Here is a 16247-nt window from a genome sequence, read left to right on the forward strand (position 1 = left end):
CAATGTGGCAATAGCTGGGTGGGAGCTGATGGGGAGCAAGGGTATGGATGGGGTAAATAGGCAAGTCGCGACGCCGAAGGCTTGATGCGATGGCTCAGAGGGGGGATGACGCGTTCTGATACGCGCGATTCGTGATTGTGGTTGTCGCGACGATGGCGGAAGGGATTCTGGCTGGGCGGAAGATGATGGGCGCAATTGGGAGCTCCCCGTGTTGTGGTGGCAGAAAAAGGGCGATGGGCTGGAAAAAGATGAACGCAGAAACTCTTGGAGTTGGACGCGGATGACGGCGGCGGGGACACGTGACCCGCGCTGATCCACCAAGGGACGAGTTAAATCGCGTCCACACGAGGTGCTATTATAGCTAGGTAGATGTACGGTACGGATAGGTAGGTAGTCTCAGTTGCGCTTGCGCTGCACCCGTAGAGAGGAGCGTGTACTGGACGTGGGACGTGTGGCCCGGTCAATGCCCAGCCCACCGAGCCGAACATCCTCCCCGTGCCTGGCTTTGACACAGCCACCCCTTCTTCTCCCAGGTTCAGCATCACATCAGCACACCTTGGCCCGCCACTGGCCCTGGAAGAGATAGACCGCCGTGAATTGGAGGAGCCTCGGCGTTCAATTTTTGGGCTTCACAACATCCCGAGTTTTGATTGTGCCTCGCCATCTCAGGCTCAGGCCAGCAACCCTATCCCCCGCTCAGGGTTCGCGTGCCAACTTTGGCTCCCGAACCATCACCCTCCGAAACAACCGTCGCACCGCACACAGTCTGCACAACCGGACTTCAGGCCACTCAACCCTGTCCAAAGAGGAGAAGAGTCGCCTGTGAGTGTCGGGTAACGGGGAGTAGAACCAACTTTGGCCGAAAATCTGTCTATTATCCTCCAATCCCTCTTCCCGATCGATATAGTACACATTTGAGGTATCGTACGGACGAGATGGCTCCGCTATCGTCCGAGCCGTCTATTCCTCGTCTTCTTCTTCATCTTCGTCGCTGTCGTCCACGTCCATGCCCTCCGCGGCCGTGATGGAAAACTCGCGTTCTTGGTCCACTCCGACGTAGCTGTCGCTCATTAGGAACAGCTTGAGGTTGTGCTTACCAGCCGTCGGCACCGTAAACTCCAACCTGACCTTGAGCTCACGCCCGATCGTGACGCGTTTGATGGCCAGCAAGTTCTTTGTCGCCTCTTCGCCGACCACGAGCCACCAGTTCTCCAACTTCTTGGCAGGATAGAACGGCGCGTGCACACTCGGGTCAAAGTCGTCGTCTTCATCCACCTGTCGTTGAATCTGCACGCTGAGGTACGCCGGTTCGTTGGCTCGAATGTCGTCTTCGTCCAATATACTGTGCTCGAGCTCGATGTCGGGGTACTTGTCATTGGTAAAAGCGGCGGCCTCGCCCAGCTGCTTTTGCGAGAGGCCGAGACGCTTAACCAGCTTGGCGTAGTCCGGGTTCTCGTCTGGGTTCATGGCCTCCATGAAGTCAAAAATGTCCTTGACGCTGCGGGAGATTTCGAGGTTAGCTTCACGTAGGATTATGGACGGGGATAGCACATACCCAAACTCGTTTGCCACCTTCACAACCTCGGGTGTGAAGTGAGGGATCTGCTTCAAGGGGCTGTCACGGTCCCACATTGCCTGCACAACCATCTGTGACATTTCCATGGCGTTCATGGCATTGAGGTGACCGTCGGAAGAAAGAATATCGACCGTGGCGCTCAGAAGACTGAGAACCTTGGAAATGATAACCTCTTGATCCTTGGCCAAATCAATTGGCAGCTGCATCCTGGAGAAGTGTGCTTGGAGAAGGACGAAGGCCTTGAAATGCGCCGAGTCATACACAGGCTCGGCCATCTTGACAGGAATGCGGTCGTAGATGCGGCGAAGGATGCCTTCCTCGTGCCTCCTGATCTGAATGGCCTCGAACTCGGTAGCTGACGTGATGATTTCGAGGACACCCTTAAGTTTTGTCTTAGCACTAAGTGACAGAAGGAAGGTCTGCATCGTGATGTAGGAAATATTGTAGTAGGCGGCGATCATCGCCGCGTTCTGCGGCGCCACCGAGCCATCGTCCTCATCAAGCTCGATGATCTTCGAATCGCTCAACTCCTGGAGGGTCGTCTGGATCAATTCAGACATATAGTCACTAAGACCGTCCTGCGTGGTGCTGGTAAGGCTGTAGAAACTAGGGTTGGCGAGGAGACGTCGGTAGAAGTAGGTGAAGGTCGTCCAGTTGATGGCATCGTCTCCGGACTCAATCATCTTGGTGCTGATCTCGGTCACGAATGCATCGTGAAGGTAGTTATGCAGATGAGACTCGACAGGGAGGGCCTCGTTCAGAAACTTCTTGTAAAAGTCTCGCTTAGCTGCCGGGAGCATGAGAACACCTCTGCCTCTACCATCTTTAGAGGCGCGTAGAGCCTTGCCAAACATGTGCAATATCTCGCTCAAAGAGTAGTCGACGTAACGGTGCTCCCGGCCCTCGAAATACTGCGTGCCCATGACCACGACAAGGTGAGCAGTGCTGTTGAGCTCCCAGCAAACGTCACGAGAAGCAACCAGGACTTGGATGGCTCCGTGCTCGTACAAGTGCTTGACGATGCGCTTGTCGCTCAGGCTGAGGGCCTCGTGGTAGTATCCAACGCCGTGCGAAAGGGCCTCGGCTAGGGCCTCCTCGCTGACGCGGTCGAGGAGAGGGCGCATCTGCTCAACCTCGGCGTGCAGAAAACGGTCTTCGTCGTCGTCCATGAAGGCGGCGGTCAGCAAATCGCGTGTCGTAGCTCGTGTCTGCTTTCGGCTCGGAACGAACACAATGGCCGGCTTGTCTGCGGACATCTGGGTAATGGCTAGGTAAGTTGGCTTCGCCATGGAAAGCATCAGCGAAGGGAAATGAGGGTTGGTGTAGGACTGGATATGAAGCTCAAGCGGGACCGGGCGGACGTGGGGGCTGAAATTGTAGATGTCGTGCTTCTTCGCGTCAATCCACTCTCCGAGGTCGCGAGCGTTCGCGAGGGAGACGCCAAGTGCGATAATTCTCATCGGGAGCTCGGTCTGAGTCCTGATGTAGTGCATCCGCGAAACAATGATTTCATAGACGTAGCCCATTTGGTTGCCCAGCAGATGAACCTCGTCTGCGATGAAAAGCTCAACGGTCGAGACGTTCTTGCGACGCTTCCACTGGCGAGAAAGCACATCCCACTGGATGGGTGTAGCAAGGACCAAGTCGCTGCGTTCCAGTATCTTCAGATCGGTGGTGGTCTCTCCTGTGAGCTTCTCAATCGTCTTGCCGCCGCGGAGACCACCCAGTCTCTTCTGCCAGTCGTCCAACCGCACGTCAACCAGCTCCTGGAAAGGGGCGATGTAAACAGCGCGGCCAGCGTCTGGCTTGGCCCAATGGCGCAGAAGAGCAAACTCTGCGCACACAGTCTTGCCACTACCGGTCGGTGCACCAACGAACACGTTCTGGTCGGTATTGTACAAGGAATTAAAAGTCTGTGTCTGGATGCGATTGAAGTGATCCCAGTCGGGGTACAGCTTCGCGTACTCCTTGGCCTTCAAAGCAGCAACCGGTAGCGGCTGAAGCTCAAGGAGCTCGGTGTGAGGCGGAAATCTCTCGGGAAGGATTAACTTGTGGAACGAAACCGGCAGTCTCGTTTCGGAGTGCATCCAGCGGTCCGAGATGACGGAGATGAAGTAGTTAGGGGGCATTGGTTCCGTGATGGGCACGGTGAAGTCGACAATGTGCTCATTCGACTCGGCTTCTGCATATTCCTTGCGCAGCAGGAATTGGTCACTGAAAAGAATGTCCTCTCCGTCACAGTCTTCCACAAAAATCCAGAAACTCTCCGCAGGACCGTGGACCTCAGCGTCCCATTCGAAGTTGGGGGAAATGCTCAGCTCAACTCGGAGCATGGACCTGGTCAACGGTTGGACTTGGGCCTGGACCTCGACTCTGGGGAACTTGGCCACCAGACTACAGACAGTCCTGCCAGCTTTGGGCATACCGAGCAGCTCTCCCATGCGCGGAGGGTCGAGATCGAAATAGTTGCTCCAGGACACCTCGATTCTCTCCGACTTCTGCACGATATCTCTCGGGCAGCCGGGAAACTGACGAAGAGGCGACATTGTCGGCCACATACGCTTCTCGGCCATCTTGCAAAGATCCAGGGCAGTCTTGGCCACAGATGCCCAGCCTTTCTTCATGGTGATTTCGAAGATGGCTCGGAGGATGCGGCCAGCAGACTGTGTGACGTACACCATGTCAGCCATGAGAGCAAGGCCATCCAACTTGAGTCGGGAGATGTAGGCTTGCAGCAGCACGTTGATCTTGGCGTGTGGCTCTTCGATGCTCTCCTTGACCGGGATGGGAACTCTGCCCAACAGCTTCGCGAGCTCCAGTTTCTCATCCTGGCGCACAGGGATGTATTTAAACTCTGCGCTAAGAGAGAAGACCCTGAAAAGCTCAATGGTGGTGATCGATGGCTGAATGAGGTTGTTGTAAGTTTCCATAGAGCCGTGAGTGATGTAGTAGTGTGACGCGATGCGGCCAAGCTCCGTTGACTGGAGCTTGCCGGTTTTCTCGTCGTACTTGACAAGGTTTGACTTCCTGAGCACTGACGCCGCGGAGTGAATGAGATCGACCCGCTTTTGTTCTAGAGCTTCATCGTCTTCGTACTCTGCCCCAACTTGATAGAGACCCGGAGACCGCAGCATACGCACGAACAGGTACGTGTAGCCAAGCCATTCCACGCCCTCATCTCTACTCCTGACGTTGCCCAGCACAACCTCTGCGTTCAGATTGTCCACAAGCTTACTGACAAACTGACTCTCAATCGGTAGTTGCTGATTTAGAAGCGAGAGGTAATACTGAATCTCGTTTTGGGTTGTGATGATAATGCCCTCGCCGTATGTGTCGAATTGCGGACGACCAGCACGGCCGAGCATCTGCAGCACGTCTTGTGGGCTGAGCTCCACCCAGCTACCCTTTTCGGGGGAATAGACCGATGTGCCCTTGATGATAACGGTGTGAGCTGGCAAGTTGACACCCCAAGCAAGGGTAGCCGTGCACACAAGGACTTGGATGGCACCTCGAGCGAACAAGTCCTCGACGTCGGTACGGTCGATACGGTTCATGCCGGCGTGATGGATACCGAAACCGTAAGGCAGAATATCCTTGAGATCCTTGTCGGTGGCTTGGCTGGCGGCTTCGTTGAGGACCTCGCGACTTCCGGCGTCGTGGCGAAGGATCTGGTTGATTGTGTCCATCTCCAGAGCCTTGTCTCTGATGTAACGCGCCGTCTTGGCCGTCTCTTTTCGCGAGTGGACGAAGATGAGCATTTGGTTTCTGTTGGCCCCAACATGCTCGATGACTTTGTTATAAGTGACATCGTTCATGGTCTTCAGTTGCTTAATGGCCTTGCGATCCGTAACGCCAATGAATTCCTGGCGCAGGGGGCATGGACGGAAACTGCCATCAAAGTGGAAAAGGCCGGTGTTGATGTCAACGCGCAGGAAGCTGGCAACGTCTTTGTAGTTTGGCAGCGTGGCAGACAGGCCAACCAAACGAACGGGCTCTCCGGTCTGCTCGGTCTTCCTGATGGTCCTGCTCACGATGCTCTCGAGGACGGGGCCACGGTCGTCGTGGAGCAAGTGGATCTCGTCAATGATGACAAGCCGCACGAGGTTAGTGTAGGTGAGATCAGTAGCCTTTCTCGTGATGACGTCCCACTTTTCGGGAGTGGTGACGATGATCTGGGTCTCTGCGATTTGCTGCTTCGTGAGCTGTCGGTCACCCGTCAACTCGGAGACCTTCACACCGTAGGGCTCGAGTCGCTTGCCAAAGTTGCCAACCTGCTCCTGCACCAACGCTTTCAAAGGCGCGATGTACACGATCTTGAAGGCATCCAGATCAATGTCACCGGTCTCGGGGTTGCGGTTCTTGCCGAGTTCTCGCAGAATGGTGAGCATGGCCACGTTTGTCTTGCCACTACCCGTGGGGGCGCAAATGAGCATGTTGCCGTCGTCTCCAAATGCTGTCGGGTAGCACTTGGACTGGATCTTGTTGAGAGATTTGGTGGTGCCGAACGGCAAGCGTGACCATTCCGGCATATCGACAATCGGAACGAGGGTGTCACTAGGGTCGCTACGCTTCTTGGGTGCGGGAACGTGGATTTCCTCGTAGCCCTTGAAGGTGCGCTTTGTTGAGCCCTCAGGCAGCCTGACCTTGGGGTTGCTCATCAAGTGGTTTCCCTGGTCAAACACCAGGTTTTCCAGGTTGATAAGTTTTCGTGGTTGCAGGCCGCCCACTAGTCCCTGAGGACGCTCTGACTCTGCGGGTGGTGCATTTGCGAGAGATGACGCTGCGTCAAGGTCCATTTTGATTTCCATCTTGCGCCCCTTCTGATCGTCCGTTTTCTTTCCAAACTTCTCGTTCAGGATCCACTGAAGGCCTTCCGAGGCCATCTCGCGCTCGATCACAGCTCGTTGCTCGTCCGTCTCGGCCCTGGAGTGGCGAGTAAGCCAAACCACCTTCTCCCTGTTTTCGATAAGGAGTTGCACCAATTCGTGGTGCTCGTAGTCGAATAACTCCATGAGATCGTTTTCAACTTCTCGGAGTGATTTCTCGTCTCCGCCCTGCTCATCAGGCTCACCGGAGAGAATGCGCAGCGCGTCCGTGGTCTTGTCGTGCTGCTCGTGGGAATCGGCATACAGCTTTCCGATTTGTCGTTGCAGCCAGAATGCATCTATATCTCTGGCAGGGACTGTCTTCGACTGTTTTGCATCCTGCGGTTGCTTTTCGGGGGCCGAATCGATAACCATGGCGTCGTCATCCATTTCCTCCGCGTCATTGGCGTCGACGGCAGGTCGGTCCTCGTCCTCGTCGTCCACGCCTTCGTCTTCAGATGACTCTTCCCTGACCTCGTTGACAATGCCGCCCTCTTCATCGTCAGAATCTTCGAAGACGACTGCGACACCCTGTCTCTCATCCAGTTCGTCTCCGTCGGCGTCGGCCGCATTGTCGTCCATATCTTCATCCTCGTCCTGCGCATCGTAATCTGTGATCTTCTTTCCAAGGTTTACGAGCTCGTTGAACTCCTTTGCGCTCATTGAAACCCCCAAGAGATCATCAATCTCCCTCTTTTTCTCCGTGTCCTTCAGGTCGTCGTCCTTGAGGAACTCCAGGGTCACGTCGGCAGCGCTGATCACTGCGGTCTGGGGGACGTCGCCGAGGTTGTCAGACACGATCTTCAGTATCAACTCGAATATCGCTCGTGTCGCGGGCGTGCGCGGGCGATATCGGATGCCCTCGACAAGCAGGTCTCCAGTTCCCAGGACACCAGCACCTCTCGGTTGCGCCGTCTCGCTTTTCTTCTTTCGCTGCTCGCGCGCGAGCACGTCCTCGCCCTCCTGCAGCTTTCCGCGTTCAACATCGGGAAGACCAGTAGGCTTTTTCTGCTTCGGTGCGGTTTCGCGAGCGACGCGTGCTCCCATGTCGCGGATACTTAACTTGCCGGCAAGAGACTCGGGATCGCCCGTGGCCTCATCATTTCGTCTCGATACAAACCGACGGTCCGCCTGGAGAACCAGGTTGGACATGGCCGAGTACTTGTACTGGGAGACATCGCGGTGTTGGTCCTGATTCGACATGTTGGCTGTGTGTTTGTGGGTATCGTATCGTATCGTTTGCGCCTGGATCTCGAAGTGGTGGAGGAGCTCGTCGAGCGACAGCAAACGAGCGGCTTGCGCCGAATCTTCAACCTCTTGGAAACGCCGTATTCGCCTCGAAGCCTAGCTCATCCGTCCAGAAATTAAGGATGGAACTGTTTTTGATTCGGTGTTTAAGTAACTCAATAAGACGGGTTTCGCTGAGTGGTTGAATTGGGCGGAGGCGTGTATCGATGTCTTCGACGCCTGTCGCGCGGAACAAATTTCATCTGCTGCTTGTAATGGCAAAACCGAACAATATGGCGCTAAGCGGTAAACGCGCTAGTGACTCCCCCAGCTCAGCCAGATAGCAGCACGTGACGCTGTCTGCTGCACATTGACACAGGGTGGTCCACTGAGAACAAACCAATCCACACCACCCTAAACCACCCTAAACCACCACTCTCCGTTCAGGTAACCGATTGTCAACACGCGAACGACCAAGGCCATCTCGGTGTCATAATAGGCAAACCAACGTAGACGCGTTCTTACGTCGATATCAGTTATACGCTACATGGCTTGGCCGTAGGCAGCAAGCAACATGGACCCAGTTCCTACGTCAATACAGAAGGTTCAGGCATCACTCGAGCCTTACATCAAACCACGGGAGCAAGTGGCGTACATTCGACGCGCCCTAGCTCTTCATCTTCAAGCTTGTGGTCATTCATCAATGATACGGGAGCCACTCTCGCTTGCCGATGCATTATGCAGAGTTACGCCGACGCAAGAGGTTAGGGGCCTGCAAAAGGAGTATCTTAGAGCCCTAGATGCAAACCTCAAGGCTCGCAACGAATACAAGAACACGAGAGATGAGACGACGACGGCAGCTCCATCCCTGCACAAGAATCTCGATTCTAGAGATCAGGTCGAAGAGCATGTTGCTCTCGTCAAACTGGGACAGAAACGCCGACGTCTCCAGGCGGTGCATAAATATCTGGACCTATTAGTGCGCCAGCCTGCAGCATCTTCGGACTTTCTCGATCTGGAGGACATATTCAGAAACTCGCCAGCTCTGCCAAATGTCCCCAAGGATGTGGTGAGCGGCTTTGCAGTTAGTGCCAGCACAGCCAAAACGGACCTGGGCGGGCTGGCTGGTCAGCTGGAAAAGGTCGTCCTCAGGGCCAAGCTGCTTCTGAAGCGTGAAGAGCAGCTTTTGGCGGATGTTCGACAAAGTACAATGTCGCTGGCTGGCCAAGTCAGCGACGAGGCGAAAGCACATGCCCTGGACGCAACCAGGACGGAGCTGATCAACTGGATCGAGGCGGAGCTTAGTAAAGTGTCAGGGGAGTCGGAAGACAATACGTCGTCCCAGAGGAACGGTTTCAATTCTCGGTCTGAACAAGAGACTATCGACCGACATTTGGCCGAGATCAAGGACAAGTACAGAAGGTACACTGCGGCGAGGAAGACGGTGCTCAGCGTCATCTCTGAGCAAAGACAGCCGGTCCTGAAACCCGGCAAAGAGAACACACTCAGCTCTGGTCAGAGCCACAGCATAACGCTAGCACCCACTGCCCACCTCCTTGTACCCTACCTCGACAAGCTCCTTTCCCTGTCGCGAGAGCAAAAGGGCATGATTGCCCAAAAATCACATGTTCACAACATCCTAGTCAAGCAGGCCAAGGAGACCCGGCAGGCGCTGGACCATCTGGCCGAGGAAAGCCAACTTCTCCCAAGGCACCCGATGTCTGGCACAAGCAGACCCAAGTCTAGTTTTGGAGAGGACTTCTCCGCCGTCGTTTCTGAGAAGTCGATGTCTTCGGATAGCGTCAAGCCTTGGGTGTCCGCGGCGGACTCGGCAAAGATTGCGACTTTGGAAGTAGTGGCGGAGAAGATCGAGGAAGGCCAGGTCGCGCTAGAAAGCTCCATGGCGGCGCTTCAGGAAATTGATAGACTGCTGGGTCAAGGACGCCAGGTGCCCGAAAGAGAGGCGGTGGGAGATGCGACAGAGGAAGATATTTGGCTGGGACAAGGATCAGCCAACAAGGGCGGTGCAAGGAAGCATGCCACGCATCAGAGAAAGGGATCAACGGCCAAACCTGACGACATCTGGTCTGCTGTTGATGGAAAACTTGGTCTCATCGGTCAAGAAGATCATACTTGAAGAAAGCCTGAATGTGGTATATACCCTGTACGGTTGCCTTTTGCCATTATCAACGCCTATACTGTCCAGATCCGGACGCCATCCGTTTCCCCCCCGTCAAATCCACTCATCACAACCGTGGTTGCTTAGTTGTTGCTCCGGCCACTCATGACCCCTGATATCCTCAAAGCAAGATCAAGGATGGACAAGTGCTCGTCCGCGCCATCGACAAGTCTCTTGTCAACCTCGGAGAAGATGAGAACGATTTTGTTTTTCTGAACATCGGGAACCGTCTCGTCGTAGACGATGGCTTGGTAGAGCTGTGCACTTGGTGAGTACGTGGGCCTCGATACCGCAGCAAAAGGCAGCTCACCTGAGTAACGACCTGTCCGGCACTCCAGCCATCGGCAACCATGTTTTCAACCACCTTTGCCACGTTCTGGTATGTATCGCCAGGTCCCTGCGGACGTATGGAACTGACGAGCTCGTCGATGGTGTTCTCGGGGATGACGCCAGCAATATCCTCGATGATCTTGACCGTGACAGGCTTCTTGTCGATATCCATGGCGTCGTCCCTGGAGGCGTCCTTATCGCCAGCACCCACGAGTCGCGCTGCGCTTTGTAGGAATGTGATGGCTTTTCGCAAGTCACCCTCGCTACACTTGATGAGTGCATCTAGGGCGCCGTCTTCCAGCTGCACGCCCTCGTTCTCGGCAATGTCCTCAAGTCTCTTCTTGGCGTTGCCCTGATCTAAGCTCTTGAAGCGAAACTTGCTGCAACGACTGGCAAGAGGGTCGATGATACGCGTGACATAATTGCAGATGAGGCAGAACCGCGTGATTTTGCTGTATGTCTCCATGGTTCGGCGAAGGGCGCTCTGCGCATCCTGGGTCATCGAATCGGCCTCGTCGAGAATGATGATCTTGAAGGGCGGACAAGGATATCGCTTCTTGTAATCGTTCGTCGGGTTCGTCAACTGCATGCGAGCAAAGTCCTTCACCTTCTCACGGACGATGGATATTCCACGTTCATCGGAGGCATTGAGCTCGAGCACTCGCGACTTCATCATTTCCGGACCGTAGAGCTCCTTGGCCAAGGCCAGGACTGTCGACGTCTTTCCCGTGCCGGGCGGTCCGTAGAAGAGCATGTGAGGGAGCTATGTCTCCAGGTCAGCTAGCTGCTTACAGAGGCCAGAGCTGTAAATTCGCAAAGGGCGGTTGTACGTTAGAGGCTTGGAGCGTTCTCTGCAAGACCGTGACAGTGTGATCTTGTGCTGTGACATCGCCGAGAGTCTTTGGACGGCTGATTTAACAGATCAGCATTCGGTAATGTGGCAACTCAGGGGTCTTGGACAGACGACACGAACTATTTCTCAACCCACGGCTGCGCCCTCGGTGGTTGCGCAGATTTATCCTGTTTTTGGACCGCGGTCCCGTTCGCAGCGGCCGCCTTTCGGGCCTTGAGATCGAAGAAACTCGCCATAAGGAGACGAAATTGACGGGTTGGTGCAAGGCTCTGGACGTGTCGTGCTGGCTTCAATCGGGTCAATCGTGGTTGTCCTGTGCCTTCGTTTGGTGCAAGAGTGACGACCGAGTAAATTCAATTAAAGTGCCAGACGCGCTGCTGACCGTGGAGTGGACGCGTGTTGGAGCTTTCTCGGTCGACCGACAGGGGGGTCAATCCTAATCCGCGTCTCGACGAAACCCCACGGCGTTTGCCCCACCCCACCCATGGCAGCTGAGCCTCTCAAGCGTCAAAGACACGAAACTTCTAAACGCATTTTCGTGTGCAAACAAATACGCAAAATAAAATCTCAGAAATGAATCCAGAAGTTGAATTACCATGAGTTTTAAGGGATCTGTTTTGTTCCTGGACCATGCTGTCCCAAAACCTGGATAGTGTTCTGTGCAGCATCTATTCGTTCCCACACATTGTCGCATTCATGCATGAGAGGGTTCTCAGGTGGCCTTAGATTCTTGACACAGGGCTCGCGCTGAGAGTCAAAGCTCAATTATGTACAATGAACTTGTATGAAGAATTGAAACAAGAAATAGTGTGTTTGATTAAATCTCATCTACATGCCGCTTCATCTTACTGGACCCTAGTGTCAATATGGCCAAAGGCCAAACGGATTGTCACAAGCAATACGGTATGAGGTGTGAAAACCATGGACGGCTAAGGGCGGCAAGGAAACATGCATGAGGAAATGATGGCCACACAAAATTAGTTCTATACCCTGGTACTCCAGTGCGACTGGGTGTCCCCAATATAATAAGTACCTGGCGTGGGATGTCTCGTTAAAGACGCCTAGAGAGATTGGCAGGTCTGGCAGGTCTCTCTCTTCGAGGTGCAAAGCATCGATTCACAAGCCCAGACCAAAGTCAGTCGTTGTGGGGGGCTGCTCGGTCGGGGACGGGGAAGGAGGGAGAGGGATCGGATCGTGCTGGGCTACGAAGTTCAAAGAGGCCAAGCTATGTACCACACCGCAGCGGTTCGTATGCATCACTACACACTAAAAATTACCCCTCCTGCCCCGCCAAACTACCGATTTATTAGTGCCGCTGCTTCGTTGCTCGACCTTTCTGGACGCCTAAAGCTACTCCGTCCCAGTGTCCCAGCGTCCCAGCGTTCCAGCGTCCATCCCATCGGTTGGCGGCTTCCCACCCCGACTACTTCTACCAGCGAGGCAGCCACCAACAACCAAACCGACCAACCGACCGACCACCACCAACAGAAGTCGCATTGTAGCCGTCTGCAGAAGTCGGTTCACTGTCCGGAATTCGCCTCCATCAGGCTCTCAGGCCGCGTCCGCGTCCACTTGCTCGGTTTCCCATCAACAACTTCACAGGAGGCAAGCGACCGCACGCCCGTTTACTTAGAGCACCTCCAAACCAAAAGAACCGCGCGACCGATCGCCACGGGAGCCACGAAGTGCTCAACCCATCCGTCGCCATGGCGGATCAGTCCATCATTCGCATCACTAAGGTAGCCTCCGTCCCACCCCGCCCATCCTCCTTCCCACCTTGGAATGAGGGGTTGAAGTCGCAAGGCTGACATTGTCTCCCGCAAACTAGGAGTTGAGTGACATCCAGCGAACGTCGGATCTCTGTACGACTCCCATATCCTCTGACCGAAGACCTAAGCTGACAGACTGGCAGCTTTGGCTGTCGCTTGCCGCGACGTCGATGTTCGCAACGTCAAGGCCTTGATTATCGGCCCTCACGACACTCCCTACGAGTTCGGGTTCTTCGAGGTACACAATCTGTCTAGAGGTCATGCCGTTTTGGCAACATGCTAATCTATATCCAGTTTGCAATCAGGTTCAACAAGGGTCTGTTTCCGTTATTATTGGCGATGTCTCAGTCTCGGGACTGACATAAGAGCAGAATATCCCCGCAAGTCTCCTAGTGTCAACGGAATTACGACGAACGGAGGACGATGCCGATTCAACCCCAACATATACTCGTCCGGCAAGGTTTGCTTGTGGGTTTACATGGACGTCTCGTGCTTACCTATGGATCGCTAACACCTCTGCAGGTCAATTCTTGGGTACAACGATGCGCTAGGCTTGCCATAAAACATCCGGCTAACAGCACGTAGAACCTGGCGTGGAGAGCGTGGCGAAGAATGGTCCGCGGCGCAAGGCCTTGAGTCCATCCTCATCTCCATTCAGAGCCTGATGTCAGGCAATCCTTACGAGAACGAACCTGGTTTCGAGGAGGCCAATGATGCATCGGACAAGAAGAACCAGAAGGACTACGTTCAGAAGGTAGACTTACTCGGTGCATGTAGTGGTGGATCACGAACGGAACTGACTTTGATACCCAGATCCGTCATGAGACTCTTCGGATCTCCGTCATTCAACGTATGGAAGAGTACTTGGGCTTGACCCCCAATGGCAACGCGATTGCCCAGCAGTCCGCGGCAGACGGAGAACAGCTCGAGATGGACACCGAGGACATGGACGACACGAACGTGCCTTTCGAGCCCTTCAAAGACTTGTGTAAACGGAGGTTCCTTTGGTACTACGACAACTACCTGCTCGCCATCCAAAAGGCCAAGACCGAAGTGAAAGACCATCAAGCCTTCGTACGGATGCCGTTTGAAGGCGCTAGCAACGCCATGGATGGCAAATTCAATTACACTGAGCTGGAAAGACGTCTTCGCAACGTCAAGGCCGCCCTCGACAACGAGCTTCTTAAATGGGCCGTGGAGGGCCAGGTTGCGAATGAGAAGGAGATGACGGTTTCTGTCAACCTGCGACACCAGTACCAGCAAGTGGTGCAAACATTCAAACGCCAGGACATTCCTCATGACGTTCAGTTGGAAGACAACAACCCTTTCGTATGGGTCATTACCTATTTTGGACGACCTATGACGAATCTTGACGGCGGTCTCTTCCGTATCAAGGTTCATTTCAGCCCGAGGTTCCCTGAAGAGCAACCCCGCGTCAAGTTTCACACACGCATTTTCCATCATCGCATCTCGGAGGATGGAACAACCTGCTACTTCCCCAGTTCGCTAAGAAAAGACGATGTGCGTTCTCACATCGAAGCCATCTTCACTGCACTGGAGGAAGAGGATCCAGCCTACGACCCTAGAACTCTGGTGAACCCCGAAGCCCATAAACTCTACTGGGGAGGCGCCGATGGACGCAAGAACTACAACCGTCGACTTCGCAGATCGGTGCAGCAAAGCATGGAGTAAGTGACAACCCCACGGCCACATTGTTTGCTTTGGAACTGATTTTTGTAGCGATTTCTGATGTTGTTCTGGGCATTGTAATTTTACATGCCGGAAGTGTCAGATTGCAAACGAATTACACAAGCACACAATATCTGTGTGTATATGACACGGCTTCAGTACATAAGCCAGCCTTCACTCTTAGGCGGAGCGACTGTGGCCGATAAAGTTGGCTTTGGTTTTACCTGGGTTCACCTCGGTCTTTGAGAGACTGGACGGCGTTTACGGCATGGGAATCAAGCATACCAGGAACGGGTTAGGGGATTGGCCCGTTAGACTCCAGTAGATACCTCGATTAATGACGCAACGAAAGACGCTCTCTTCAAAATCCTGGCACGAAATGTTGCATTTCGAGAAAAGGTCTTAAACAATGGCATTCATGATGACAAGTTCTTCCCATGTGGCCGGAGCCTATGTTCACCGAAACGCCAACCTGTCCATGCAACCTGGTACCAAGTCGTAACCTCATGACTCCTTAACAAAGCATCAATCATACGTACATCCGTCTGCAGGATGCTGTTCTTCCTTCGGGGCGGGCAGTCGAAGACACCCTTGGCCAAAATAACATCACATCTACCGCTTGCCTCCTTTCGCCTTCTTGTCGATCTTGTCCTTCCCAGGATTATAAGGAGCCGCAACGCCTATGAAGGGCGTCTGGTTGCCTCCAGAATCCCCCTTGAACTCATATGACCCATTTGGCCCCAAAGTAGCCGGCGCGCCCTGACTTGGTCGCGCCATTTGGTCTGCGTGAATCTTGTCGAGAGACTCGCCGACAACAGCATATTGTGACCAGTTAATGGGTGGACAGCGCACCACATTCTGGGGTTTAGGCAAAGTTTCCCAAGGCTGCAGCTGCGCCCTTGCCTTCTCTTGCCTAGCGCTGCCCTCTCCAGCCTCCTGGCCAGCTTTCTTGCCCTCCGCCCCATCGTCCGAATCGGAGTCGGACTCGGGGAACAGCCTGTCGCCTTGCGTATGCACCTTGCCTGCTCCGAGGTCGGCGAGAAAGGCAGTGGGATTCTCCACGGCGGCATTCTTTGCAGCACTGAGCGCCTGAATATCGGCGGTCGCCTTCCTCGATTGCATCTGCAGGATGGAGATGGCCGATTTGAGGGCCAAGACATCCGGATTGGAGTCGAAGTCGATGGGGTCCGGGCGCGGCGGGGGAATAGCGGCCGCAGTCGGCGGCTGGGAGATGTGAGTAAGGACCGGACGATCAACGGCGAAGGGTGCCACGGGGTCGGACAAGCGGGCCGGGGGGAGGGTCGGGGTTATGGGGCTGACGGGGGGCCGGGCGGGGGACGAGGAGCGGGAGGTGCGCGGAGGGGTCTGGTGCACTGGAGGGTTTGTTGCGCCGGCCGTGGACGTCGTGGCAGGTGTCGCGGCGTCGGCCACAGACGTAGATGGCGGTGGAGCTGTCGCTGTCGCTGTCGCCGGGGCGTTTGAGGAACGTGGAGAGATCGAATCTGTGGATATTGTAAGGCCAGGCATGGTGGGCGACGCTGGCGACTTCCTCACAAAAGGAGGATCGTGGTGGTTTGTTTGTTCGTGGTGGGTGTGTAAGCGGTAGAATCGAGCATCGGAGGTTGGCATGTCCTCCTTTGGTGGGGTTAGCACCAAGGAGGGGAAAAGTGGCAGAGCAGGGGGATCGGAGCTCCAAGTGCACCGTGCGCACCTCTCGCGTGCGGATTTCTCGGCAACTTTGTCAGCGTCGTGGTCGCTA

The 16247-nt window shown here is 54.7% G+C and overlaps 5 protein-coding genes across 5 annotated transcripts; 2 read left to right on the top strand and 3 right to left on the bottom strand.

Annotated features, from left to right (window-relative positions):
• Nucleotides 1-960: 960 nt before the first annotated feature.
• CH63R_00678 (Sec63 Brl domain-containing protein) lies at nucleotides 961-7644 on the bottom strand (the record flags this gene model as incomplete). Its single annotated transcript, XM_018295653.1, has 1 exon — nucleotides 961-7644. The coding sequence occupies one exon, from the start codon at nucleotides 7642-7644 to the stop codon at nucleotides 961-963; it is 6684 nt and encodes a 2227-aa protein (XP_018164015.1).
• Nucleotides 7645-8242: 598 nt separating this feature from the next.
• Nucleotides 8243-9805, top strand: CH63R_00679 (uncharacterized protein; the record flags this gene model as incomplete). The annotated part of the gene is made up of 1 exon (XM_018295654.1): nucleotides 8243-9805. One exon carries the CDS (start codon nucleotides 8243-8245, stop codon nucleotides 9803-9805), a length of 1563 nt encoding a protein of 520 aa, XP_018164016.1.
• A 125-nt stretch (nucleotides 9806-9930) lies between these two features.
• Nucleotides 9931-11266, bottom strand: CH63R_00680 (Replication factor C; the record flags this gene model as incomplete). Its single annotated transcript, XM_018295655.1, has 4 exons — nucleotides 9931-10104; nucleotides 10158-10940; nucleotides 11008-11086; nucleotides 11151-11266. 4 exons carry the CDS (start codon nucleotides 11264-11266, stop codon nucleotides 9931-9933), a joined length of 1152 nt encoding a protein of 383 aa, XP_018164017.1.
• Nucleotides 11267-12736: 1470 nt separating this feature from the next.
• Nucleotides 12737-14549, top strand: CH63R_00681 (Ubiquitin-conjugating enzyme; the record flags this gene model as incomplete). The annotated part of the gene is made up of 9 exons (XM_018295656.1): nucleotides 12737-12769; nucleotides 12859-12892; nucleotides 12943-13037; nucleotides 13094-13115; nucleotides 13171-13267; nucleotides 13322-13333; nucleotides 13385-13553; nucleotides 13613-14487; nucleotides 14540-14549. 9 exons carry the CDS (start codon nucleotides 12737-12739, stop codon nucleotides 14547-14549), a joined length of 1347 nt encoding a protein of 448 aa, XP_018164018.1.
• A 551-nt stretch (nucleotides 14550-15100) lies between these two features.
• CH63R_00682 (uncharacterized protein) lies at nucleotides 15101-16015 on the bottom strand (the record flags this gene model as incomplete). Its single annotated transcript, XM_018295657.1, has 1 exon — nucleotides 15101-16015. One exon carries the CDS (start codon nucleotides 16013-16015, stop codon nucleotides 15101-15103), a length of 915 nt encoding a protein of 304 aa, XP_018164019.1.
• Nucleotides 16016-16247: the final 232 nt, after the last annotated feature.

This window comes from Colletotrichum higginsianum, chromosome 1, assembly GCF_001672515.1.
Source record: "Colletotrichum higginsianum IMI 349063 chromosome 1, whole genome shotgun sequence".
In the NCBI taxonomy this organism is placed as follows: Eukaryota; Fungi; Ascomycota; class Sordariomycetes; order Glomerellales; family Glomerellaceae; genus Colletotrichum; species Colletotrichum higginsianum.